Source organism: Pipistrellus hanaki (genome assembly GCF_964339955.1).
Source record: "Pipistrellus hanaki genome assembly, chromosome: 4".
Lineage (NCBI taxonomy): Eukaryota > Metazoa > Chordata > Mammalia > Chiroptera > Vespertilionidae > Pipistrellus > Pipistrellus hanaki.
The window spans coordinates 33,433,434-33,461,038 of record NC_140506.1 but is presented as its reverse complement, the minus strand read 5'-3'; the positions used below and the strand labels follow the sequence as shown (position 1 = coordinate 33,461,038).

The window sequence follows — 27,605 nt, the reverse complement described above, 5'->3', positions numbered from 1 at the left end:
CACCCCTGTCACCTTTAAGTCCTCAGTAGTACCTACTGCTAGGTATAGAGTAAAGGTACAGGAATGTGAATGAGTAAGAGGATTTTCTCCCTTTATTTCGGGTACTTTATGCATAATCACTTTTCTGAAACAGCTTTTAGTTCCTCGGTGCCGGTCACATCAACACGGTATTACGCTACTTAGAGCTTACTCTGTAACTGCGCCAGAAACGGAGGTGTTGGATGTCATTACTGAGTAAGATGGCCTTGTAGAGCCCAGAAAGGCAGCCTCGGGAGGGCCATCCAGTGTGACCATCTTGTCAGAGCCATTCCTTCACAGGTGAGAAAAGAAACTCCAGACGGAGGTAAAGCGAGAGGTCACGCAGCAGGCGTGGCAGAGCTGGGACTAACACCTGGCTTGGGGTTTATATCGTGGTTCATGTGGGAAACCCTCCCAATAACCCTCTCCAGCTACACTGGTACATTTACTCTTTCTTTCCAAGCAATGTTAGTTGTCTCTTTCCCTCACTTTCCAGTTTCTGTCCTAAGACCTCTAATGTCCTGGAGGGCTTGGTTATACAAGATAACAAGGTAGCAGTTACAGAAATGGTATCAGGATCCTCTCTGAGATTTGCTCCCCCCAACCCTAGATAGCAAATTCCAACTCCCGGTGAGCCAACTTAGCAACACAAAACCCAAGACAGCACACACCTGAAATTTTGCCACTTTTGTATTTTATTGTGGAACTGCATTTTGTTTTTTAATCTTTTACATCAAATATCCTCAATGGAAGAGGGGATATTGCACACAAATATCATAAAAGCACTACATATTACTTCCACTGGAAACTAATTTTCTACATTAGATATGACTGGATAGGATAGAAGTGATGCAGGATTATAAGACATAATACCATACACAGCTGCAGACTGACACAAACACCATTCAGAATAAGAGAGAGGAGGGGGGGTGCCTCTCCACCAGCCGCAAGATCACCTTGTTCTGGGGCCGGAAGGAGGAGGGCTGCCTTCTGCGCACAGGATCCCCCCCGACCTGGCCTTGGCCAGGGTGTTCCCGAAAGGGCAGATGGGCTGGATGCCCCATCTCAATGGTCCGGCTCTGGGGGCTCCGAACAAGTGCAGAGAAGCTATTTCCCCCCTTCCTTTGCAGTTTTTGATGCTGCCTTTTAAACCAAGAAAGTCACAGATTTTTTTAAAATAGTAAATCGTTTTAATACCAGGTGAAGAACCTAATTTGCTTTCAAAGAAATGCTCATCCTTAGGCTGCTTTTGGTGTGTTGTTCAGTTAGTTAGAAGATAAAAGCTTACAGTTCCTTTCAAATGGAAGCAGGATCTTTTCTTCTACATCTGAAGCGCAAAGAAAATAAGGTTATTAAATCTAACTCACAATGTCATCACTGAGCGAGAACCTCCTGTGACAGACAGGGGACTAAGAGAAGCAAGAAAAGCAGTTCAGAATCATAGAACAGCTCCCAAGAGCTGAAGTTTGGTAATACAGTACAGGAACAATGGAAGATGGTAAAATTCCCAATTAGCAAATGATTTAATCTTATTAAATGACTATTGAAAAGCTTCTAAACTGCATAAGCTATTGGAGACACTTAAAACATTCATATACACTGGGGAAACCATTCACTATGATATGTAAGGTTAAGAAAAAAATTTTTTTTAACTCCATGGAAAATGGTGTTTGGGGAGGGGGGTCAGTCATTGTATCCAGTCCCACAAGGCTGAGAAAGCATGCACGAGGGTTGGGTCTTGAGAAAGGGGATATAATTAGTTAAAATTGAAAATGGAGGGTCTTCTCTAACATTTAGTCTCTGTAGAATTTTGCTTAAGAATACTACCAAAAAGGTCATGATCATGAGTGCTATCTCGATGGAATCCCATCACTTAAAGAGTGTAAATTCCTTTCACTCAAATATTCCATCTACACAATTGGATCAAGTAACCAGCATGAATACAGCTCCTAGAAGACTGTGTCAATCTTTAGCTCTCACCATGAATGTACATGGTACATTGTGATGGCTGATACTAAACTAATTGTGTATTTATGGGACCAGCAAGATTAGGTTAGTCACCCAGGTAGAGAAAAGGTTTCTGGAAGGACAGGAGTAACCTGTAATGCAAATATTGGTTTTCCTGGTACACTTGGGCTCTGTGGTCATCACTGAGAACAATGAATGGAGAAAGGTACTGATATTTCATAGGAAAAAGACCAGCTGTATATTTTTACAAAGACCAGCTTGTTTATGTTTCCTTTAAATCCCGAAGCAAAAAAAGAAAAAAGGAGTGGGATAAAAATCATTATAATTGAAGACTGGTTATAATGCTCCTAAAATGTTTGTATATTTTAAAAGCAAAAAAAAAAAAAAAAAAAAAAAAAAAAAAAAAAAGTACATGTTAAGTAAATTTAGTTTGAGAAATTGGAGAATAATTCCATCTTCTATCAAAGAAAAGTCAACCAGAGGTCGGGATTTGGCAAGAAGACTGGGAATCTGTTCCTCTTCCCATGCATAACGTGGGCTAACTCAACCCCCAATCGTTAAATCATTGTCTTGGGTATCTTAGGTTGTCTCATTAAATAAGTTTGAAGCAGGTGAGTTTATGCTCAATTAAATTCATTTTTGTCACAATGAGTTTTCCATCATGTGGTAATATTTTGTACCCTTAATGTGTTGTTATTAAGGACTTGGGGGGGAAATGGAGTAATAAATAAAAGCTGCATTTCTAGAGAAACCTAAAAAAAATAGAATATTAATTTTTCTTAAAAAAATTAAACATTTGAAAATGTAATTCACAGCATTAAGTAGACTGCATAGGTCCTCAGTGAAGGGACCCTGAAGAAGCATTGTTTAAACCCTCATAGTAGTTAGCAGTGCAAAACATACACTTATCAGACAAAAATAAACTAAAATGTTACTTTTGAAATAAATAAAATGAGGTCATTGTTCACTACTCCGTAGATCTCAGAATCCGCGGGAAACGCCACATGACAGAGCACAGCACAGTCGTCACTGAGAAGTTCGTCACGCCAGGACACCGGGTGATGGATCTGTCACTCGAGGCCTGACGTCCTTTTGAATCGTGATCTGGCTTCCCAGATTTATAGTTCAATGATGGGAACGATCTCTGAACTCTACACGATGAACAGTAGGAGTTGGGAATTCATTTGTTTTCAATGTATTGTTTCTTTTTTATTTTTATTTTATTCCAGAAAAGGAATCCCAAAGCAAATTTTCGCTAGGGTTTTTTTAACGTGTCTTGGCTCTTTTACCTCATGGTTGAAGATCTTGAAAGAAGAATGCAGGATATCACTGGGTGATGTGGAAGCCTGGAAAAGTAGCCTACCACGCCTTTCTCCCCGCGCTCAAACAGCACATACTCAGATTGTTATGTATGAAGCAGGGTGGGAGGGATCACTTCCTGCAGGATAGTTACGGGCTTTAATAAATATTATCACTGCAATATCAGACTTCAATCTCACCAGAACTTCAAAAACATTATCCATTTTGTCTTACGAAACACTAAAAAAACAAAAAAAAAAAACAGACTGTCACTTGAAAATTTTCTTTGCATTTTCCTGCAAATGAAAACATTTGTTAAAAAGTTCATCTATGAAAAGTCCTGACATAGCTTAAAAATTTTTTTTTCTTTTGTACACTTGTTCCCATAATTATACTGAATTTAACGAAAAATGGAAAAGAAAAAAAAAGCCAATGCAAGACAAAGGAAGGTAAATACTGTATACTTGCTGAAAACCTCTTCCATCATTCGATTCAGTTTCCCAGTTCTGATCATAGAAGCCACTTCAATCTTGAGCTCACAGTAGTAAAGAAGCTATTAAAGGCTCAGCGTGTTTGGCTGAGGGGCCAGAGGGGCACTGAGGTGGTAAACCACATGCGTGACTCAGCGTCAAACTGTTGCACCAATCAGATTGGCTTCTAGTACCCCCACACGCGCACACACATGCTCCTGTAACTGGAGTAGCTATAATCCTACATGAATGTTTAATAAACTTGCTGTCTCACATTAAAAAATAATAAGTGCATCAAGTATCTTTGTACATTCAAGTCACTTTCTAAGGCAAATTGTCTACCGTATGTCCTCCCAACTGCTTTGGTATTTGCTTGTTCATTGGGGTGGAATTGGTTGTTTCCGCATGCAGGTTAATTGACTCAGAGTGAACTAACTGGGTACACAGGTGCTGGGAACATGCCTTAGACCAATCTACTCATGTGTTGGAAGAGTCTGAGAGTTCCAAATGGGGTTCAAACCACTTGTGTGTCCAATCTACACTCACTACGTTATGTCAGTGTGCAGCCTTCAACTGAAGGAGCTTAATTACAGCATGAAAATCTCACATGCCCTCATGACAAGTTTTGTTCTTTTAGTGTTCTTCCAGCCAGCTTGTTTTAGAAAATCAAGACCCTTTTTAATAACTCAGACTGACACAAGTTGAAAACTCTGCATATATGGACTACAGAATATAAACTGCCTAAGAAAATGCAGACCAAATTATTGGTTATTTTCTCTTCCTTACCCCACCCTGTTCTCCCTTTTCCTCTCTGGGTATCTCACCAGCCCTCTCTACCATTATATCTCCTTCCCTTGCATTCTTTTTCTTTCTCATTCTCTCTCTTTCCTGCATTCTCTCTCTCTCTCTCTCTTTCCTCTCTTCCTCTTGCTTTCTCTCTTTCTCTCTAAGACAAATGCCTCTACCTAGCAGAAGTCAATTGAGTTTGCTAGTGCATGAATTCCAAATGTTCAGCAGAGATGAACTAGGGTAGGTCATTTTGCAGTAACTTGAACCCTATTGTGGGGATACTGTTATTTCCCTTAGCAATCAGCAAAAACTGAGCAATATTAGTGACTTGCACCACCATGACACAGCATAGCATTTGGCAGGTAACAGTTCAGTGACTTATTTAGATGAATTGACTTTTTAGAAAAAGTAGTTTCAAACTGAAGAATTTCTGGAAACAAAGTTCAAATCCTGTGGTGTGGCTGGCCTTGGTCTTTACAGTTCGATCTTGCATGCAGGGAAGGATTCATCTTGCATAACCACAGTGCTGCTGCTTGCTAGAACCATGATGTTGAGGTCTTGTTGTTTCTCATGGGTCTCCTGGTACCATTCCCTCATCACCTCGGAGTCATGAGTCGGGATCAGGGTCACCTGCAGGGAGAGAGCAAATAACTGCTGAAGGGCAGAGCAGGAAATCAGATTAAAAAATAGAACAACCATAAGGTATTAATTAGTTAGAGAGAAGAGTAAAGAAAGGAAAATTTTACATTTTCCTCAGGAAATGCAAAGGACTTTCCTTCAACTTACATTTTCCATGAACCAGAATCAAGTTGCAAGAAAATATCAAGATTTTTCAAGGAAGGTGAAGACGGGAACCAAATGCAACTAATGACCAGTCAATTGGTCAACTATATTCACCATCCATTTCTCAGTTCTTTAGAGTTAAAAGAAGTGCTTTAGCTAAGGTGGAATTTCTGTATTTCCTTTAACAAACTTGGTGAATTTTGCATCAAGAACAATGCATATTTAATGCAAGGAGCTTTGGTTGTTATTGTAACTCAAAGCTTTCTTCTGTGTGTAACTAACATTTTGTCCTGAGAACAAAAATTTGTATCTTAAATTTGGGGGGAAAGGTGGGAGAGGGTGAAGTGACAGAGGATCGACATGGGTGGGTTTGAATAGTAAAAATTCCATCCAGAATTCATTAAGAGGCCACTGGTGCTTCTCAAGAGATTTCATATGATTAACTAACAAACAAATCTACTTACTATTATGCAAAAACAGTTTACTAGGTGACTTTGCAGACAAGTAAAACTTAGATAAGCAAAGATCACAGCCAAAATAATAAAGGAGTGGTCTGTGGCCAGTCATATCTGTGAGGGGGATATCCTGTTGGGGACCATCCTTAGCAATGCCCCTCCTGTAGAATTTCACATGGACAGCTACTTTTCTACTTGGCCACACAGCTAGCTTTGATCTGTTCATGAAACGCAAGGGAGTAAAGACAATTCCTTAGCAATTCTCACACAGAAAGATGGCCACTGTGATTCGTGCGCACTTACTCTTGGTTTATTAGGAGGAAGGACAAGTAATCTTGGGCCCATTGGGCGGGTAAATGAGTTACACCTGCCTTAGGGTGGGGAAGTGGCTTTCTTCCCAGGACATGGTTGTTACTGGTACCAAGAATAGTATTTTAGACTACCTGCTGTGTGTCAAATCCACTCTGTCCTCAGGATATTTCACGCATGACAGAACCATGAGCACTACATGTGGATCCACAATCACAACGTTGCCTCCTTACACACGACACCTTCCCTCTGCCTCTGGGCACAGCTCCACAGGCTGTGCGGACACGGTCCTGGGCTCTTACCTGCATGTTGCTGCCCCACTGGGCCTTCCCTTCCAACAGGGCATCCAGGACAGCCCGGCTGGGCTCCTCGGCAGCAGGGTCATTCCCACTCACCACGTAGTAGGATGACCTCACTCTCTTGAAAAATTCGACATCGACATTCTTACTATTGCTGTGGTTGGGAATATAGCACAGGTCCAAGTACACAGGCGGGCCTGGAGGCACAGCTGAGGGTTTGGTGGTCTTGGTCGTCCCTGGTCCTTTGGTAAATAAACAAAGAGAAGGCCAGGGTCACAGGAATGCGAAAAGACCCCCAGGTCCAGGACACCACCCCTATTCATCCACAAGAAGGTCCACAGGACATGCAAAGGGACACTGAGCATTTCCCGCTCTCTGGTAGAGGGCATTTTACTAGTAGCCCTGGCATTTAACCATTTTAATCTTCATTTAGTAAACCACAATAAAGCAATGTTAGTAATTCACGTTAGGAACTCATTTGAAAGCAATATTGCCCATAGCTGAATATTATACCCTAACATTTGACCTAGAAACTGGTTTAGATCTTAACTTTGTATAATTTCCAAGGCCCTCAGCACCTCAACTTCATTCATAAACTGTTGAAAAGTCACTTTCCTTAGCACAATACTCTAAAAAGAGACACCTCTCCCTAGACAAGGCTGGATACCAAATTTAGTGAGAGGAGGGTTCAGAAAGATTAGGCTTTCTCTAGCCAATCAGGACATACCAAACTGGTGAAAGGGATATCTGGTTGCCGGAATTCCCTGTCTGAAGTTAAAAAAAAAAAAAAAAAAAAAAACCTGGACAAAGTGAAGATTCAAATTAACCCCAAAGAATCTTGGCATCTTGTAAGGTGAGCTGGCTTTCTGACTTGTTCTAGTTACAAGGTTTAAACTTTTTGAAACATAAATAGAACTAGAATTCTAAGGCAGTGATTCCTCATCCTGGCTGCATAATTAGAATCAACTAATACTTATTAGTACTTAATGCTTAATACTGATGCCCAGGCCCCACATCCCAGAGTCTAACTTAATGGGGCTGGGGTGGAGGCCTGGGCACCACCGTCTTTTAAAAGCACCCAGGTAATTCTAATGTGCAGCTGGTTTGAGACCACTGCTAAGTCATTTAAAATACCAACCTGATTCTATATATTTAATCCTATTTCCTTTCTCCTTAGGATGTTTAAAGACTGTCACCCCGAGTCAAAACCACCAGTGAACTCCATCAACTGCCCAGTTTTATTTTTAAGGGTTTGGAGGAGTGGTGAGAATCAGCCAAGCTGATATCTAAATACACTGACTCATTTTAGTGAATCTGAGCTGAAAGCACTCAAATATCCATGTGTAAGCCTCCCAAAGACTCTAACTTACAGAATTTTGTGAGGTATAATTTTTTTAATAATTAAAAATGCCTGGCCCTTGCTGGTTTGGCTCTGTGGGTAGAGTATCGACCTGCACACTGAAGGGTCCCAGGTTCGATTCCAGCCAAGTCACATGCCCGGGTTGCGGGCTCAATCCCCAGTAGGGGGTGTGCAGGAGGCAGCTGATCAATAATTCTCTCTCATCATTAAAGTTTCAATCTCTCTCTCCCTCTCCCTTTTTCTCTGAAATCAATAATATGTATTTAAATGCCTAGAATTTCCCCTTGCACACTAAATTGCTACCATCAACACCAAATGAATGTCACTCATGCAGAAGCACAAGCTGAGGGAACTGACCGAAGTTTACCCATGTTTGTTTTAAAAATCAATTAATAGTGCAATTTTGTCTTTTTAGAGATCTGTTGGAAAAGCATCTTCATGCAACAAAAATGAAGCCATCTGAGACCTGTTCCATCAAAAACTCAGGTATTGCTGAGAACTTGAAAAATCTGAGAATTGGGACCAAAACATGAATGGTCAGAAGTCAGGCATATTGCTCCTGCCATGTGCAATTTAATCCAAAATAGAATTCTGAGCCTCAGCAAGACTGTGGGGTAAGGGGAGGATACAAGAAGAGCCTTTGATGCTCTTCTCTTAATTTGTTCAGAATACCCTCTGGCCTACTGAAATTATAGTATTTGTTGGCCAATAAGAAAACAGAGCACTGCCTTTACTGGGGATGTAGCTCTAGTTTGGTGATTTTTTTTTATTGAAAATTTTATAATTTTAATTTTAAAATGTTATAATTTTTTTAAAAAAAATTAATTAAAAACATTAAATCTAAAACTTGGGCCTATAGTAGACATTCCAGGGTTGGCTTGGAACTCTAGTTCTCCCTAGGCCTCTGGTAATTCTGTCACCTGAGCTTCATTCTGGGGCCAGCATGGCTAAAGCCATTGCCAAGACAGTCTTCCAAAGGAGGCTGAAATACTTCCTTAGTTCTGAAGACGTAGAACAAAGCTGCAGAATGAGCAAACCCAGGAATCTCATCTGGTGAACCAGAGCTGTTCTGGGCCATATACTGAGCTGTCCCCAAGCTTTTGGACAACATTGGGCTGAGATTGATACCTTCAGGCAAAAGAGATAGTGAAGGGAAGGGAGAGCACCCAGTTGTGCTCTCTCACCTTCCTAGTACAAGGTCAATGGAAAGTCAAAGGCTCTAGTTTAAAGTGGGATAGTTGTGGATGCCAGCACCTTCCACCTACCTGCAGTTGCAGTCTTGACTGATTTGGATGCGGAGGCGTTGGCGGCATTCTTGGTCTCCTTGTCTTTCTCTTCCCCACGTGCAGCTTTGACCTCAGGTGTGGTGGTGGGTTTTGTTGTTTTTTCCACTGATTCCTTCTTCTTAGGAGAAGTTACTCTGGATACCTTCTCTGAGGATTCTTTCAAGCCCCCTGGTTTGGGTGAAGCTGCAGAAGGCTTGGACTTCCCATCACTCTTTTTGATAGGCGAAGATGACTTGGTCTTTGTACCTGGCTTTTTGGTTTTGGTCTTCTCTTTCAGGTCTTTCTTCAGAGCTTTGCCCAGGTTCTGCTCATTGGCCAAGGCCTCTGGGTCCATCATGGACACATCAGGGTGGCGTGGAGAAGGGCTGCGGTCCTGCATGGGGGCTGGAGGTGGGTCCATGTGTTTGTATGTGACGGTTTTGTCTGTGGGGATGGTTTCTGATTCATCTTCAGAGTCGATATTTGCATCAGCTGTGATGGAGGGGCACTCTTCAGTCTCCGGGGGGACATCGGAGTCAGTCTGAGATGGGGCCGACTCGCTGACTGAGGTGGGAGGGGTTTCATCACATTGTCGCCCCTGTGGCTTTCCTCCTGGAGGCGGAGGGCCACCCCCTGATTGGGTGAGGGGCCTCTCGGATTCTTCAGTTGGCTCTTCACTGGCAAACCACTCGAGAGGATTGGGATTAATGAAGGAGGGTGACAGCTCTGTCTTGGGATGTTTGTATTCACAGGAGGACACGAGGCATAAGTCAACATCCTGGCGAGCCTCCGAGGGGGACTTATTTTCTGTAGTGTAGCTCTGGTCTGAAGTCTCATAGGAATATGTACTCCCATGAGGGGTTCTAGTGATTTTCTCTGATGTCTCATAGCAGTATGTGGAAGAATCAGGGGTTCGTGTAGTTTTCGTAGATGTCTCATAGGTGTAACTTTCAGACTCAGGGAAACTGGAAATTTTCTCAGTGGTCTCATAAGAGTAGCTGGAATCTCCAGGTGTGTGGCCACCATCTTCAGAGTCATCATAGCCATTGCTGATGTCATCCAGCAGTCTACTAGACCTCTCAGTCTTTTCGTAGCTATAACCACTCAATTCAGGGGTTCTTGTTGTCTTCTCACTTATCTCGTATGAGTACCCACCCTCTTCCGGGGCCCGTGTGGTCTTTTCAGTAATTTCATAAGCACAGCCACCATCTTCAGGAGTCTTGGTGGTTTTCTCAATGGTCTCATAGGAATAGCCACTGTCATTTGGGGCCTTAGTGGTTCTCTCTGTCTTCTCATAGTAATAACCACCCTTCTCTGGGGTTCGGGTGGGTTTCTCATAAGACTCGTAGGGGTAACCTTCTTTATCTGGGGAACTGCTTGTTTTCTCAGGCTTCTGGTAGGCATAGCTGAAGTCACCAGGAGTCTTCCCTCCATTGTCCTTCTCCAAACCAGATGTGGTCAAATCTCTATTCAAGGCTAGATGGCGTTGCATTGTATCAAACAGCATCGAGGCACGGAAGCCATAGGGCTCTGTGGATGTTGCTTCCATTGATGGAGGAGCAGACGTGTCGTAAGCTGCTGTGTTCTCTTGGACTGCGGAGGTAGAATCTGAAAAACCAGGTGAATATAAAGGAGAGGACTCTCTTGGGGTGAGTGGAGAAATATCAGATTTTGGTGACGATGCCTCTCCTTCCAGATTTCTCACTTTCTCAGAGGTGAGTGAGGCATATAATGATATATCTCTGGGAGGAACAACATCAGATAGAGTATCTTCTTGGAGAGGAGAAGCTATCTGAGAAGGGGTATGTGCAGAAGACGTGGACGCGGAGGCCTCGACCTGAGATACTGAGATGAGCTCTGAAAGATCATTATCTTGGGTGTAGGATGGCTCCTCCATTGGTGCTATCTTATGCGATAAACTAGAGTCCTGCATGTCAGAAGGACTGTAGTCCACCTCAGTTGGCCCATTTTCAGTGATGTGAAGCACACTCGCACCCATTGTAGGGTGATCTGGAGACTGTCGACTAAAGTCCATAGCAAGGGAGTGCTCAGGGGATTCTTGACCAAATTCAATAGACATGGAGGATTGTTCAGACCTATGATCTTGAACGGGTGTCCTGGATTTGGCTGTTTTAGGGGAAAAGTCTGGTGGAGAAATTGACATTGGTCTTGGGCATTCTTCTTTAGATGGAGACATTTCTGTTTCCTGAAAAGTGGTAGGCGTTTGCACGACAGACACGGAAAGAGAGTCGTCTACTTCTGTGGAATGGGGGGAACCGACCTCAGCATGCAGAGATGGAGACACGTCATCTGTCGTTGGCTCTGGAAATGAGCTTGTAGCCACGGAGGCTGTGGAGACTGAGGCCACACCCTCCATATGAGAGTATGTGTCTTCTGCTACACCTTCATCAACAGGGGTAGCTGACTTGTCTGAAACAGTACCTTCAGAAATGGACATCTTAGTGTCTTCTTTAAAAGATCCAAACTGACTGACATCTATTTGTGTAGGAGAAACATCTCCTCCTAACTTCCTTTCATCTAAAGCCAGTCCTGATTGAGAGCTCATGGTTTCAACACTGTCAGTTTTCTTTTGTTGACCAAAGTCTTCCTTTATTGGGATAAAGTCTGTGCTTTTCCCTTGCTGTTTGTCTTGGAAGAGACCAGTGGAAGTCATGTCAGAAACTGGACTTATTTGGTCTGAAAAGCCTTTTTTCACATTCTTTCCTTCAAAGGGACTTTCAGTAAATCTACTGGGAGCCTTGTGATCAGCACTCAGAAAACTTTCATAGGCAGACTCGGATCCAATAAGGGGAGGGCTCCGTAAAGGAGACAACACTTTTTCAATAGGAGACGCTGAGTCAGGAACAGGTTCATCCATGGGGCTTATGGAAGCCCTTTCATTCTCATCTTTGGCTTCACTGAATTCAAAGCTCACTGGAACTGCTGATGATTTTTCAATGACTTCTGTGGGGAGGTGACTGGTTTTCTCCTCAGTTGGAGATTGGTAGTAAGGTGTGTGGCCAGCACTGCCAGTCACAGACTGAGATGGAGACACCACTTCCAGGGTCTTATCCTCAGGACTAGCACAATGTTCTTCCACTACTTCTTGGGTCACTTCAGGAGATACTGGGGCTGCTTTTGTCTTTACTGGGACTTTAATCTCATTGGGTGTCAGAGAAAAGTTCACACTGCGTTCACCCAGGGGGGTCTTTTCCAGGGGTGATGGTGGAGACGGGCTCAGAGATGGGCTCTTGGATGGACTAAGTTTTTCATCTGAAACTGCTGAGACGGTATCTTTGATCTCCAACATGGCATTGGCTTTCTTGTCTTTCTCTCCAGCACAGTAAGCATCACGTAGAACAGATTTGCTAAATTTGTCTTCCTCCATGGATGAAGGTGGTGAGATGGTGGAGGCTGAAGCATTGTAATCTTTTCCATCAGTGGCATCTGTTTTTGACCCTTCTGATAACCCATTGAGGGATGTGACAGCAGGTTTGGTGTATTCCTGAGAATACAGCAAAGACTCATATTTGGTGATGTTTACGAATTCTTGAGATGGGGATTCTGTCTCCTCATTGTTGGTCTCATCGCTCATCACATCGCGAGGAGTAGACATCTCATCCATTGGGGTGGGCTCACTGGATATCTCAATGGTAGACTGAGTGTAGCCAGAGGTGGCAGTGAATTCTTCAGGCTGGTCTTCTCGATTCTCCTCATCAGAAGCAGTGGCCTCACTTTCCGAGCCTCCAGGTAAAGTCTCATCCTGAATTGTAGATGCAGGTTCCTGGGCAGGAGACTGGGCTCCCTGTTGCTTGGTTGAAGCGGTAAGGAATCCATACTGATCCTCAGCACCACTAGCCTCCGCAGCCTTGTCAACCACGGCCATCACATAATCTTCAGCTTCAGCTTTTTCAGGCTCATATCCTTCCTCTCTGGCATCCTCAGCTTTGTCTTCCTCATCTTCCTCCTCCTCAGATTGTTCAGCTTCTCCTTTCTCCACTGCCTCATCCATGTCTTCTTCTGCTCGGTCATCACCACTGGCCACAGACTCCCTCTTCTCCTTGATGTGTGCATCTGCCTCAGCCTTGGCACTTTCCTCCTCCTCCATGAGGCTGTGCTTGGAGGTGCTCACACACACGTTTTCTTCACCATCCTCTTCTGGCTCTTCAGCCTCTTCAGTTTCTGCCTTCTCTTCATAGTCTCCAGTCTCTGAAGATTCTTCAAAACCTGCTCCTTCATCTTCAAATTTTTCGATGTCCTCCACCCCTTGCTTCTCAACTGGCTCCAGCTCCTCTGGTGTTTGCTCACATTCACCCTCCCCTTCGGTGGTGGTGATTCCCTCATCAGGGGACTCAGCAGAACCTTTGATGACTTCTGTCTCTTTCTGAATGACTGGCTCAGTTGCCTTCAGTTTCTCTTCATCTTCAATCAGCTCCAGCTGAGGCTTGATGTCTTTTGCTACATTGACCTCTTCAGCCTTTAGTTCTTCAAAGTCCTTGGTTAGGTCCTCAGGGGATGACATAAGGGACCTCTCAGCTTCCAGTTCTTTGGCAGGGCCAGTGGTTGCTATTCCAGCTGCTGCCACCACAGCCGCTGCAGTGGCCACAGTGCCGATGGCTGCTGCTGCAGCCTCTGTTGTCTTGCCTTCCTTCTTAATGACTTTAATTTTCCCCTTCTCCTTTAGCTTCCCAGCAGCAAGAGAATCTTTCTTGGCAGATTCTTCCTTCTTGGGTACTTTTGGTTTTAATGCAGCTGGTTTCTTTGCTTCAGATAGAGGAGTAGATGATTTCTTTACATCTTTAGGAAGTTTCTTAATTTCTTTTTTGGGTTCCTTTTCTTCCTTTTTAATTTCCTTCTTGTCTTCCTTCTTAACTTCCTTCTTGGCTTCCTTCAGGGGTGTTTCCTTCTTAACCTCTTTCTTAATTTCTTTTTTCTCTTCTTTCTTGATTTCTTTTTTTACTTCCTTTTTCACTTCTTCCTTTTTTGGTTTTTCCTCCTTCTTGATAGGTGTTTTGTCCTCCTTTTTAGCCACTTCTTTCTTTGGCTTTTCCTTCTCCTCTTTCTTTTCGTCAGACTTGACTTTTGTTTCCTTTTTCACCACCTTCTCCTTGGTGACTTTGGGTTTGACATCTGTGGCTTGCTTTTCAGCCACCTCGGCTTTCACCGGAGGTTGTTCTTCTTTGCTAGGCACCTCCTTTTCGGTCATTGGAGGTTTGGTCTCTGTTTTTACTGGCTTGTCTTTTTTCACTGTTACTTTTTCTTTGCTTTCAATTTTGGGTGGCTTTTCCACGTGATTTGCTTTTGTGACTTCCGGAGTCTCTTCTTTAGACTCCTTTCGCACAGATTTGCTGGCAAGTGGTTTTGTGGCTGGCTTCAGACTCTCTCGGCTATCAGCCCTCTGTTTCAGTTTTACTTGTTTCACAGCAGGCGCAGCCACCTGGCCAGTTAGATCTTTCTGGGTGGCCAGTGGCTGTTTCAGGAAGTCTAAATGTTTGAGCTTTTCCAGTCCCTCCAGAATATTGTATTGGGTGCTGTTTCCAGGAAACAGGACTCGGATGATTTTCTCTGCAGGGTTTGCTGGATGCCATACAATCAAAGATGAGACTGAGGTTAAGTAGGAAATTGGAATATCTATTTCTTGACCATTAGGCAGCATAAATTCAGCCTTGTCTTTGTTGGTGCCAGTCCACTGCTGCATAAAATACTGCATTTCCTTGCTACTCTTGACTGGGTTAAGCACATACATCTCAAGTTTACCAACTCCCATTTTTTGGAAAAGAATGACAGGATCAATGGCGTTGCCTACACTTCTGAACAGAGGTTCTGGTTTCATGGACAATTTGCTTAGATACTGGAGAGTGAAGCAAGCTTCTTCTATGCTTCTCTTCATCTTGATGTTTGGCTCTGGGTTTTTCAGATTTTCGGGGACATTGAGAAACACAACGCCTAAGTCAGGGGAGATGAGGTTTTTCATCCAGTCACTGTTGGTGGTGGAGCCTTGGGACTGCTCTTCCTCAAGCTCTGCGATTTTCCGCTGCAGCATGCTGTTTATTCCAGGCAAATTGTCGTCCCCAATGTGGGTGAGCAGGATGGAGTCCACTCGGTCCAAGTGTCGGATGAGCTTCCAGAAGCAGGATTTTCTTTCTGACCCTCCATTGATGAGCATATTGAATCCGTTCACTGCAAACAAGGCAGAATCACCCCTCCCTCCTGGAAAAATGTAGCAACATGGCTTGGAAAGCTTTAGAAATCCACCCGATGTGGGGGGTTCCAGGATATCAAAGGGAGATGGGACTTCCACTGATTCTGAGAGATACTCGGTGAACTCGGAAAGTCCTTCCATTTCTGGCAATATAGAAGCTGAGTTGAGTTTAATATTGATGAAGTCTTGGAGATTGTGTCTGTCAAGGTTGGAGTTCTTCCAGTCTCCTTCTTCGGGACAGAAGAGGGTCAAACTAGCTTTGTTGGCAGGATGGGTGGTACTCAGTAATTCCCCAATCTGGGATTTTAAAAATAATAAACAAAGAAAGGAAAGGTTTAAGTGAATGCCATCACTGACCCACCATCTCCATGTATTATTAGATATTATAGGATCATTGGACGCACAAAGGACTGACTTCAGGGATGCTGGTTGTTTAAATTCTGAAATATTTCCACAATGGTAGGTGAACAGCCTCTGTCCTGACCACCCCACACACTGCTCTCTTATGCCTCAACCACCTCCCAGAACACCTCTACATAATTTTCTTGTGCAGCAGGAGAACTTCAGAACTCTGGTCCAGTTCTAAGACCAGTGACCATTTGGAAGACCAGGGCCTGTGCTACAGTGGTTATGAAATACTTTGATATTACAGTGGGGTGTGCAGGACACAGCCTCTCCCTTATATATAGAGAGTAATTGATATACATATTGCAGGGGAAGGCTATGTGAGTCACTTCACCACTGATATAAAATATTTTCTTTTATTACAATGAGTTTGGCAAAAAGGCCTGATGGATACATTGAATTAATTTAGTTTCGGTTCATTTATTGTTGTCTACTTTTAGAATTTTGTAGGTGCAAAAGAAAAAAGTTTGGTGTGCTTTCTTCCCCTCCGCCCTGTCAGGAGACAAGGAAGTTATGGATTGCTCATTATTACGAAAAAGTACTGGTGCTGGCATCAGTTCACACTATTTAAAATATGAGTAGTTCATCCAGCAGATTCTCTAAAAATATAAATATTTTTATTGAAGCCATGATGATGAAAGCAACTGGGCAATTACACAAGCAAGCATCCCAATTTGTCCCCATTTACTCATGTTTGAATCCAAAGTGAGACATTCTACTCTCTCACAACTCCTGTTCTTTTCAGGGCACACTAGGTATGAGTGGTTAAGATCAAATATGGCTCAAAAAGGAGAAAGGATTAAGAAGTACAAATTCATAGTTAAAGGGATGTAAATCAAGTTACAGCAAAAGGAATATAGTAAATAACATTGTAATAACTATCTATGGTGCCAGGTGGGTACTGGGGGGAAAACGGAGGGAGAGAGGTGGAGGGGAGGGGACACTTTGAAAAGTATATGATTAGCCGAAACCAGTTTGGCTCAGTGGTTAGAGCGTCGGCCTGTAGACGGAAAGGTCCAGGGTTCGATTCCGGTCAAGGGCATGTACCTGGGTTGCGGGCACATCCCCAGTAGGGGGTGTGCAGGAGGCAGCTGATCGATGATTCTCTCTCATCAATGTTTCTAACTCTATCCCTCTCTTCTTCTCTGTAAAAAATTAATAAAATATATTTTTTAAAAGAAAAAAAGAAAAGTATATGATTAACCATTATGCTATACACCTGAAACTAATACAAAATAATACTGAGTGCAAATAGTAATTTTAAAATATTATTTTAAGAAAAGGAATAGTTGAGCATAAACCAGAAAAAAAAATGTGCTCAAACATTTTTAATACATTATTTAATATTTCCTATAGGACAGGAGTGCAGAAGAGCAAATTGTGTCCAAAACAGAGACTGTGGTTCATTGAAAATGCTATTTTTGTCTCACTCCATGTTATGGCCATATGTTTCATAGTCTTAGCTTACTAAGTAGTAAGGGAGAATCATGCCATAAACTCTGGCTACAGCAAAGCTCACAAATCAGCCCAGAGATACAAAAAGAGCTCTTGACCTTGAAGGTAAATTATGAAGGGCAAAGCAAAGATTCCATGTGGTCCAGGCATCCCTAAGCCAGCAGGTCTGAACTCTCTCACCTTCTAGTTTTAGAGTGATTTCCTCTGTCTCACACAACCTTCCAGATACCAATATTTGAGGCTACTAGTGCGTGTGCATAGAGTAATTGATAGAATCTGATTTTTTTCTACCTAAGATTGCAGTAAAATAGCCATTTTTGTTTTGTTACGTCTATTTGTCCCACATTTCATATGAAGGGTCTCAAAATAGCAAAAGAATAAATCTTTGATTTTGCTGTTTCCTCTTATTTGACCCTCTCCTGTTAAAAGGATAGGAATCAACTATTTTGGAAGCTAAGACACTGAAAAAGTCAAAGGTAACCATCCTGGTAATTGTTGCTCAAATTATTTTTTGGCCAAAGCAAACATGAACACTACATATGGTTTCTTGTCCAATAATTAGCATAGACCTTCAGTGCCACCACTATAGCACAATTAGGAGTCTCTCAATCCTAATTTTCACGCAGAACACATGCAAACTATTCATGTTTTATAATACATTTTAGAGGAGAAATCTAAGCAACTAAACTGTTGACTCTTTTTTTCAACTGCTGACTCTTAAACAGTGAAAATTTAAATTTTCGTCTACTTTAATTTTTGAAATTCCACCCTAAAGACTGTGGCAGCCCAAGGATTTGATCCTATGTGAAGGAGGTATTCAATCACTAGCTCTTTTTATAAAACTTGTAATCACAAAGTTCAAAGAGTAGGTCAAAGGACTTGAAGAATACCTCCCCAGCTTCCATCTTTTCACCTCTATCCAGACAGCCTATAAAATGAAGGAAATTACCCAAAAGAAACAAGGTTGCCGAGAATTCTGAGGAAATCAAGGGCAATGAAAAACAGCAAAGAGGCTGGTGAATGGGAAACTATGAATTATGGGAAAAACGGGGGGGCGAGGGGGGGGGAAGCATTGCTGGACAGGTTTCTTTTCAGAGAGGGAAATCACAGTCTCTCGGAAGAAGCAGCGGCAGGATGAGACAAGAATGTAGAGACTGAGCTAGAGAGAGCCCTTCAAGAAGGAGCGACGAATGGAATAGGTAAAGAGGCACAACTACTACAGCAAGCGTGTCAAACTCAAAGGCTAACATGGCCAAATAAACCCGTGAGCCACGAGTTTGACATGCTTATACTACAGACTTGGAGCTACACAGAGGAAATGAACTCCCTGCTTCCCCTGAGAGGCCCCAATGCCTCTACTCCAACATACACCCTAGAGACCAAGCACCTCAAGGGCAAAGATTGGGTCTTATAAGTGTCCAGCCCATAGTGGCACTCAATCAACATTCACTCAATTTTCGGATGAGAGCAATAAGGAGGATCCAACAAGGAAGCAGTGGCAAGGGAACTTGTGAAGAGCTTTTAGATTAGGAAACTGAGGCTTCTAAGAGATTGGAAATCATCATCAAAGTAAATGGTAGCTATTATAGCACAATATAGGAAAAGTTCCTAAATCAGAGGAAACACATCTTCTATCTCTCTGTATCATAGTTATCTATGTTTCCCCAATGTATTATCAGATTCAACAGATGTTTGTTGAACTGCACTGAACTTTATCAATTCAATACGTGCTGTCCTCCTGGAGTGGACACTTGAGAAGTGACATGAGCCTGTTCTTACTTCTCAAGCACACTGATTGCTTGAGCATAAACCTGATTGCTACCCTCCCCTTGTTCTTACAAAGGTGGATGAGAGACATGACTGGAAGAAATATTGCTCGGGGCAAAGATGGTCTTTTTGTCAATTTCTTTTTCTAATTAAATGCAGGCATACTGGAAAAGGAAGGAAGATAGAGGAAATAAATTACTTTAGTGCAGATAAAAGTAATGAAATATGATTTGAATTTCTAAGCCATGGCCTCCTAACTACATTTCCTTTTTTTGATTAGGTTACTTGTTTGGGTAATGAGGAAATACAGTGGACTGCGTAACTCTGCAAGACACTTAACAGGATTTCTGAACAGTGTGATAGCAAAATCAGGTGGATTTGTACCAAGCTATATACACAGTGTTGCTTAGTGTCAACCTGGGAAGAGGTCTATGGTGGGCTGCCTCAGGGCTCAGTTATGTCCTGTTGAGTATTAACCTGGATAAAAATGAAGACATGATTATCAAATGTGTGATGGCATGAAAATGAGAGGCATGGCAAAATGTGAGATGGCAGAGTTAAGACATTTACAAAAGCCTGGACATTAGGATGATGATGGCTAAGTCAACTGTGACAGGATGGTGTTCTAAAGGGATAAATGTGAGGTGCAATAAACCAGCTGGCTAACGTGTAGGAGTTGGAGATGTGGCTTAACAAGAATATCCATAAAAAAGACTCAGACAAATGGATTTATTATAAAGCTACAGAAGTTTAAATTTTGAGACCCCTCATTGGCATGGGTGCCTCCGAAAACCCTGTACTTAATTGTATATTAATAATTTTGTTTTCTTTTTCTTAAAAGGAGCCCCCAAGTTATGTAATTACAGAGCTCCTCAAAGCCTGCATCCTCTCCCCATTGATATTTAATTGTGGATGGTAACAGTCAAAAATTACTTTTAGACTTACTTAATAGAAGACTGTATTAAAAACAATAGTCATCAGCTCTCACAACACATCTGGTCAATGACCCTTGGAGTATGGTGTCCAGTGTGAGTCTTGACATTTTAGAGAAACTAGACCATAAACAAACAAGCAAACAATTTGAAAGAGGTTGCTTTGCTGGCTCCTTCTTCTTGGCCTTAACTTCTCTTCTAATACATTGCTCCTTCTAAATTACTTCTAAATTTCCTTCTAAATTACTTCATCTACTTTTTCATATGCTGATGGCTACCACATTAACTTATCTGACCCAGCTCTTAGCTCTCTGAGTTCTGGACTCATGTATCGTATCCAGCTTGGCATCTGATAACACCAAGGCGCTAAAGCATGATCAAGACTGAACTCCTGCATTTTCCGCATACCCACTCCATCTCCCCTTCCCACCAATGAAAGGAGTTTGAAGGACAGTGACCAGGGAATATAGGAAATCTTTAATAGCTTGGTTTATGTAGAACAGTGGGTGGAACTGAAAATGATTAATCTGGAAGGAAAAAATTAAGCACTGTTATTGAAGAGTGTCTAAGATAGTGTCAGATGGAATAGGGATCACAGTTCTTCCTTGAAGATATAAGGAGACAAATAAGGAAAAACTTTCTAACAGAGACACTAAAAAGTGTCCCCAGGAGATGGTGATTTCACCATTCTTGGATTTCAGGGAGTTGTAAGGTTAGCCAGATGACTGTTTTAAGTCTAAATTCTGGTTTGGAAATTGACCTCCAATGACTAAGACTCCCAAAATCTGAAGCTCAAAATGCACTGATAATTCTATTTTTAAGTCTTGCACATGTTTCTGATTTCTCTGGAGTGATGAGTAGGTATCAAGGACTGGATAAAAGGGGGAAAAACTGGACCTTTAAGGTCCCTGTGCTAGTGTATCATTCTATACTCAAGTATCATTCTATACTCAAGAGTACCTATCATTCTATACTCAAGCCGTTGTTCCAGTGCAACTACAGGCAATCCTAGCTCTAACAGCCTGGTAACCATTGCTCCTGCCCAGTGATTTTCAACCCACTTTGGCTGCAGCAGCCTTTCTTCAAAGTCTACAATGCCAAAGGAATAAAGGCTGAGTTGCTCTGGTTGTGGCAAGAGGGAAAAAGTGAATTCTACCCAATATTCTCCCCTTCTTCGTCTTCCCCCACCAGCCCTGACACCACTGACCCAGTCTGTTAGGGAGAATTCCAAAGACCCTTTTGTGTTGAATATAACTTTCTCCAAAATAATTGGGTGGTGTTATGAGGGAAGCAGAAGAGACTATGGCAGAGTCTCTGGCCTAAAGGACACCTGGCTGAGTAAGATAGAGATGTATGCCCTTCAGAGCCCATCCCTGTGATTTCAAACCCTGGGAATCTGTCCTTCCGCTGAACTCACATTCCTCATTTAAGGCTGGTTCATTTTCTTTGGTAATTAAGGGTAAATTCTAATATGTGCAGAGCCTATTGTGCTAAAATTCTACTTTGTGGGCTAATAAAAAAAACACACAATTTAAGCAGCAATTTCATAACATTATGCCTTATTTAAAGAGAGAGAGCGCTATTATTTGAGGTCAGATGGATGAATTATGATACCTCCTTATTTAAGATTTGGGCAATGACAAACCCTTTTCTTTGCATTCCTCCTTTGTTTGATTTTACAGCAAAATCAAACCAATGATGTGGGATAGAAGCCAACCACAGAAACTAATTGCAGAACTGCACAGGCATGCAGGGGAGGCACCCAGGCATATAAATGAGCTGAAGGTCAGGCTAAACTCAGGCCAGTGCACCTCCCACCCGGGCTATTAGACCACAGGGCAATTTCCAGGCCTCTACGGCTCTCTCCCTTCCCTGGGCAAGGTGCTGATAACGTGTGCAACCTCTGACCTATCAGACAAATGCCCGCAGACACAACATGCACTGCAGAACTCAATCTTGCAAAAGATTCTGACTTTAAAGTGATCACACATCCATTTTGGGGTGGCAGGTAGAGTGAGAATTGTAGTTCTAGATTGGAATTTCAGTGCAATGAACAAAAGCCTTTCCACTGTGTGGGTGCAAAAGATATGCCTTAGAGAAAGACAGATCACGGCCTCTGGAGAAAGACAGGGCCCTGTGACCCCTTCTCGCTGTGAGGAGCCAGGACTATCTGCCTCCGGATCCAGATGACAACGCTAAGTAAAATGTTTCTTTTCATTTTGTTACCCCTCCTGTCCCAGTGGGTGGGGAGTGAAACATAGTTCTGTCATCTGCCCAGCCTTTTTATAGAAGCCTCCAGGTGAGCCAAATGAAGCGGGGCAGTTTATTTACAGCTCTGGCCAGTGATGAAAAGTACACAGAGACCTCTCTGTGAAGCGCAGCCTAAGGAAGATTAAATGCAGAAAGACAGATGGCCCTTCACGACACCCAGGAGGCCGAGAGGCCGCCATCTCAGGAAGTTCTCGGGAAGATGGTTTTAAATAGACGTGGTAACTCCTCCTGTCAGCACACCCCTCAACCCTCCAAATGGAAATCTGCTATCAGCTGCCGGCAGGCCCCAACCTGCTGCGGTGACAGCCCTGAACCTGTCTGAAACGACTATAAACAAATAAACAGAATGAAAGTGGCACATTCCTTTGGGAAGAAAAGTTGCCCAGCCAGGATAAATTCCCCAGCAAACAACCAAATCAAAATCTTCGCTCGGATGTTCCCAAATCCCACTATCATCATCTAGTTTTCAATACCTCACATGTGTCGTCCTTGAATAAGATATACCCATCAGAAATATTAAAGACCCAGCTTCAGTCCAGCTTCTTCAACCCTCTTTTTCTTGGAGCATGAATGTGAACCATGAACCTGCCCCGTCTCCCTACGTGTAGCCCTTTCCTGAGCCCTCTCTTTTGCAGGCTGTTCAAACAGCCCAAACACTGGGGCCCGGCATTAAAAGTAAAAGAAACCAGAAATAATTAGACCAGGGAAAGGAAGTCCAAGTCCTGAACGAGATCAGGGGTGGTTAAATCCTACCAAAAGTCCAAAGGGTTTTTTTTTGGAATATTCTTTCAGAAAACAGGAAACATGGGCTTTCCTTTGGGCTCATTTCAAATGTTTCCATCATTCCAAATGTGGCCATCCGTAAAATGTCGACTGTTCCAACACCTCTCCATCTCACTCCGGGCCATTAAGAATGCTTCCCATTAATTCTAGATGAGCGCTCTAAATTCTTTTGGTGATGAGTCACGGGTTTTGCTTATTTCAGAGGAGGTGTGACATTCCCTCCCCTTCTTCTTCTAGCTACTTTCAAAGAGCAGCCTGAGGCTACAACAGTAACAAAGCAATTATAAAGCTCACCTCTTGATCAGTGAAAATTTCTATGAAGTTCTGGAAGGAGAAAGAGCCGGACTGGAGAATGAGCTCCCCAGTATTTTCAAAGCACTGCCCAGTCAGCACGAGCAGCTTGTGTCGAGCAGCGTCAGTGATCATCAAACGCACCTGAAACAAAGCACAGGCAACAGGAGTTACGGCAGCTCCGACGTCTCACCTCAGGACAGGGCTAGCCCTGGGAATGCCCGGAGTTTATTACCAACAAAAACCATTCATTCCCTGGTTATTCATCCTCCCCCTGGGGTGTTGGACAAAGCCAATGACTGTGATCATCAGATCGCCCATGAACGCGATTTTGGTTGACTTTCTCTCCCTAGTTTCCTTGTCTCTTTCAAAGCAGCCTCCGCAGCTGGTGATCATTTGCTCCACAGCTGTGTCTGCTAGCAGCTTGTGGTCTGAGCCTTATGACTATCTCACAGGCTGAGTCACCAAGTACAGTCCAGGTCCCACCACTGCTGCCTCAGGAAACAGGTTTCCAACAAGGGTCCCAAGTCAGCCCCTCCCATACAGGATCCCCTTCCTTCCAAGTCACACGCCAATCACACAGCTCCAAATGCAGCCTACAGTGGAATCAGCCAGGTACCTAACCTTGAACATAAACAAAAGGCTGCCCCTGAATGGAACCTTTTAAATAGGACTGTAAATGATTTGCACTAAAGAACTCTGTGAACTTGAGGTGGCAGGTCATCAGCCTATCCTTTAGCAGAAATGCTGCTCTAAGCCCCAAGGTAATCATTCTATGCCCATTCCCCTGGGGGGGAGGGGAGGAGGACCCATTTCCCACCAAAAGCCCCCATCTAATCAAGGAAACGCACATATACTCAAGTAATTATTCCAGCCCCATCTGTTCCACAAGCAAGCCTGAATTCCTTAAAGAAATTCTCTATTTTTTCCCTTTTCCATGTCTCACAGATGTCTGGCTGGGTTTACAGCTTTTTTCAAATTGTATTTCACTTCCTGATTCTGTTAGTCGGAGAGAGAGAGATAGCCCATCACTTGCCTCAACTTTGTACCTTATTGAATTGTCAGAAAGGTCCAAGAGGACCTGCTAATCTGAAGCAGGAGGAAGTGGGATCAAAGCAAGCTACATAATGCCCAGCCGGTGTGGCTCAGTGTGTGAACATCGACCTATGAACTAGGAGGTCAGGGTTCGATTCCTGCTCAGGGCATATGCCCAGATTTCGGGCTCGATCCCAATAGGGGGCATGGAGGAGGCAGCCAATTAACGATTCTCTCTCATCATTGAGGTTTATATATCTCTCTCCCTTTCCCTTCCTCTCTAAAATAAACTCAAAACATATTTTAAAAAAACAAAAACCAGGCTTCATAACGATAGCCAAAAAGGGGAAGCATCTCAAACCCATCAACTGATCAACGCACAAACAAAATGTGGTATAGCCACACAATGGAAGAGTATTCAGCCCTAAAAAGAAATAAAGCACTGATATATGCTACAATGTGGATGAATCTTGAAAACATTATACTAAATGAAATAAACCAGGCACCAAGGGCCACATACTGTATGATTCCCTTTACCCAAACTATTTAGAACAGGTAAACCCACGGAGGCAAAAGAAGGTGAAATAGTTGCCAGCAGCTGAGGGGAATGGGGAGTAACCGCTAATGGGTTCAAGATGTTTGGGGGGTGATATTCTGAAATTAATGGGGATGGTTGCACAGCTCTGTGAACATGTAAAACCCACCAAATTACACACTTTCAACGCATGAACTTTATGGAATGTGAGTGGTATAGATGTAAAATATCTCTATTAAAAAAAAAAAAAGAAAGAAAGAAAAGGCCACCAGGGTAGCTATGCGCGGCCCTGCCCAGACCCCGCGGAGCTGAATGCCCACCTCAGTGCTGACTGCTTCGTCTGAAGGGTTGATCAGGACCACTGTTTCCAGCACGTCACTTCGGTGATGAAGGATCTTTTGTCCTGTGGGCACAGAAACACAGACAAAAGAGGAGACCTTTAGCTTTTCCGGATTAACAACGCCCGCCCGCTGCTGGGCAGCTGAAGCGTTCCTGCTCCTGCCGAGGCGCTGCAGCGGGATTCTCCTTCGTCTTGGGAAACAGTCGGTGTTACTGAACAGGAGCGTGCAGGCCCCCGCAGGTTCCTCCAGGAACGGGGTCTGTGTGGTCTGGGGCTGCTCAGGCTCCCATCACCCCCGCGTTTTCCAGGTTGATCACCAGGCAGCCTGTGGGTTCATGGCGATTTTCATCTGAGACAGGGGCGGGTGCCAGGAAAACTCAACGGGGCTCCTGACATTTCCTTTCTCATGGTAATTGGGGATGTTTCTGCGTATCAGCCTTTCTTCTGGTGAGAGCGGTGCTGAGATTAATTAGGATCCTTATTGTGAAATGAATGACATCCAGGAACCCCGGCTAACAATTAGCCCAACCAGCAGAATGGCTGTCTGAGGCAGGCTCACGGTCTGTCGGAGTATTCATTCATTCATTCTCTTGCTCATAGGAAAGTGGAGAAGCTGTGAGCAAATGAAAAGTGGAGAGCAACCCTCCTGCTGGACAGGGAACAACGCAGCCAGGTGCTGTGGGAAGGAAGAAGCCTGTGGAAGGGGGGCTGGCATTCTGCAGTGTTGTGGCTCCACACCCCTGACTTCCCACATCTGAGAGGTTTTAGGGCATCCTCAAACCACCTTTAGCCGAAGTGGACGGAGGCCTATAGATGACCCACAACGGCTCACCCTCCTTGGACAATGAGATGAAAGTGGCCAGGCGACGTGTGGCCAGAGTGGGTGATATATGCTCCGCCCATCGATGAGGGACAAAGAAAGACACGTGAGAGGGAGACACATGGTTGGGAGGGGAGACAAGAACGTATGTGCCGAGTGCAGTGCAACAAAACTTGGATAAATGAAAGGAAATGGAATAGAATCTCAGGGAGAGAGATACCAAAGGGGAGATATACAAGAAGAGAGAATGACCAAAAAGCAACTGTAATTCAGGAAAATTATTGGTGTTTCTTCGAAAAGCTAAAATAGAACTACAATGAAACAGCTGTTCCACTCCTCGGTGAATTAAAAGTTGGGATTTGAACAGAACATTGTATGCCAATGTTCATTGCAGCATTACTCACAATAGCCAAAAGGTGGAGACAACCAAATGTCCACCCATGGTATACCCAACCAAAGGAATATTACTCAGCCATGAAAAGGAAAGAAGTTCTGATATGTACAACAACAAAGATGAACCCTTAAAATATATGTTAAATGAAGCCAGACACAGAGGGACAACTACTGTATAATGTCATACATGTAATATCTAGAATAAGCAAATTCATACAGTCAGAGAGCAAATTAGAAGTTACCAGAGGCTGGAAGAGAGGAACTGGAGAGTTACTGCCTAATGAGTACAGAGTTTCTGTTTGAGGTGATGAAAATTTTTGGAAATAGAGGTAATGGTTACACAACATTGTGAATGTAATGAACGCCACTAAATTGTACATTTAAAGATGGTTAAAATGACAAACTTTATGTTTTCTATATATTTTACCAGAACTTAAACAATTAATAGTGTAACAATGCCAATACCTATTAAATAGTACACTTTAAATGGGTGAATTGTATGGTATGTGAATCTCAATAAAGAGGTTACACGAAAAAAAGCAGTCCAGGATACACCGCTTAATTAGCGCTTTTCCCCTTCATCTCATCAGAGACCAGCACTACTATGGAAACAGCAGCATGATGAAACTCCACCACTGATCATCAAAGCCTGTTCCTTCCATTGTCTTCTCTTTCCTAACTGTAACATTTCCCAGTAGACCCCGCATCAGACATGGAAGAAGCCCAAACTAAACATTAATGATGTCAGGCTCTGTTCTAAGCACTGCACATGTACCAACTCACTTAACCCCCAGAAGAGCTCAAGAATCGAGGTGCCAAGTCCCCTTTTACCGTAAGGACAATAAAGTCTACAGAAGACAACTAACTAGCCTAACGTCACACAACTAGTAAGTGGTCGAGCCAGGGCCCGAACAAGGCACAGGCATTAAATGCCAAGGAAGAGCTAGGGAAAATCCAGGGGAATAAAATCAGAAATGTGCTTAAAGAAGCAAGAAGCATCAGGAGAAGACTATTAGCAACAACAACAACAAAAATTTAAAAAAATTAAATTAAAAAAGGTGGCAGGACACCCACATAAAAGAGGGTAAATTTAAGAGAAGGTGTGTGGTCCTTTACTCCCAATGCCTGAAAATACAGAAACCCCAAAACAGAACGATGCCGCACAATTTGAGCAGGCGAAGGACGGAGCCTCAAGAAAAATAATTCAACTCAGACATAGGCAAGAACGTTCACTTAGGAATGCCACAGTCTATAATTTGCTGGGTGTTGCTTTTTTGGTTTGGTTGCTTTTGCTTTTGACAACCATATGCATTCAAAGCTCACACAAAAGAATATCCAATCGAATAAGCAAATGATAAAAT

The 27,605-nt window shown here is 43.1% G+C and overlaps 1 protein-coding gene across 2 annotated transcripts in view; it reads right to left on the bottom strand.

Moving 5' to 3' along the window:
- Nucleotides 1-2,364: 2,364 nt before the first annotated feature.
- Nucleotides 2,365-27,605, bottom strand: part of MAP1B (microtubule associated protein 1B) — an 81,856-nt gene continuing 56,615 nt past the window's right edge. For both annotated transcript variants that reach the window (XM_084880878.1, XM_084880879.1), the window contains 5 exons: nt 25,012-25,094; nt 23,125-23,265; nt 9,016-15,514; nt 6,394-6,632; nt 2,365-5,174 (listed from right to left, as the gene is read on the bottom strand). In XM_084880878.1, coding sequence (XP_084737004.1) covers nt 5,019-5,174; nt 6,394-6,632; nt 9,016-15,514; nt 23,125-23,265; nt 25,012-25,094 — 7,118 coding nt within the window. In that variant the 3' untranslated portion in view covers nt 2,365-5,018. The remainder of the gene's footprint in view (nt 5,175-6,393; nt 6,633-9,015; nt 15,515-23,124; nt 23,266-25,011; nt 25,095-27,605) is intronic.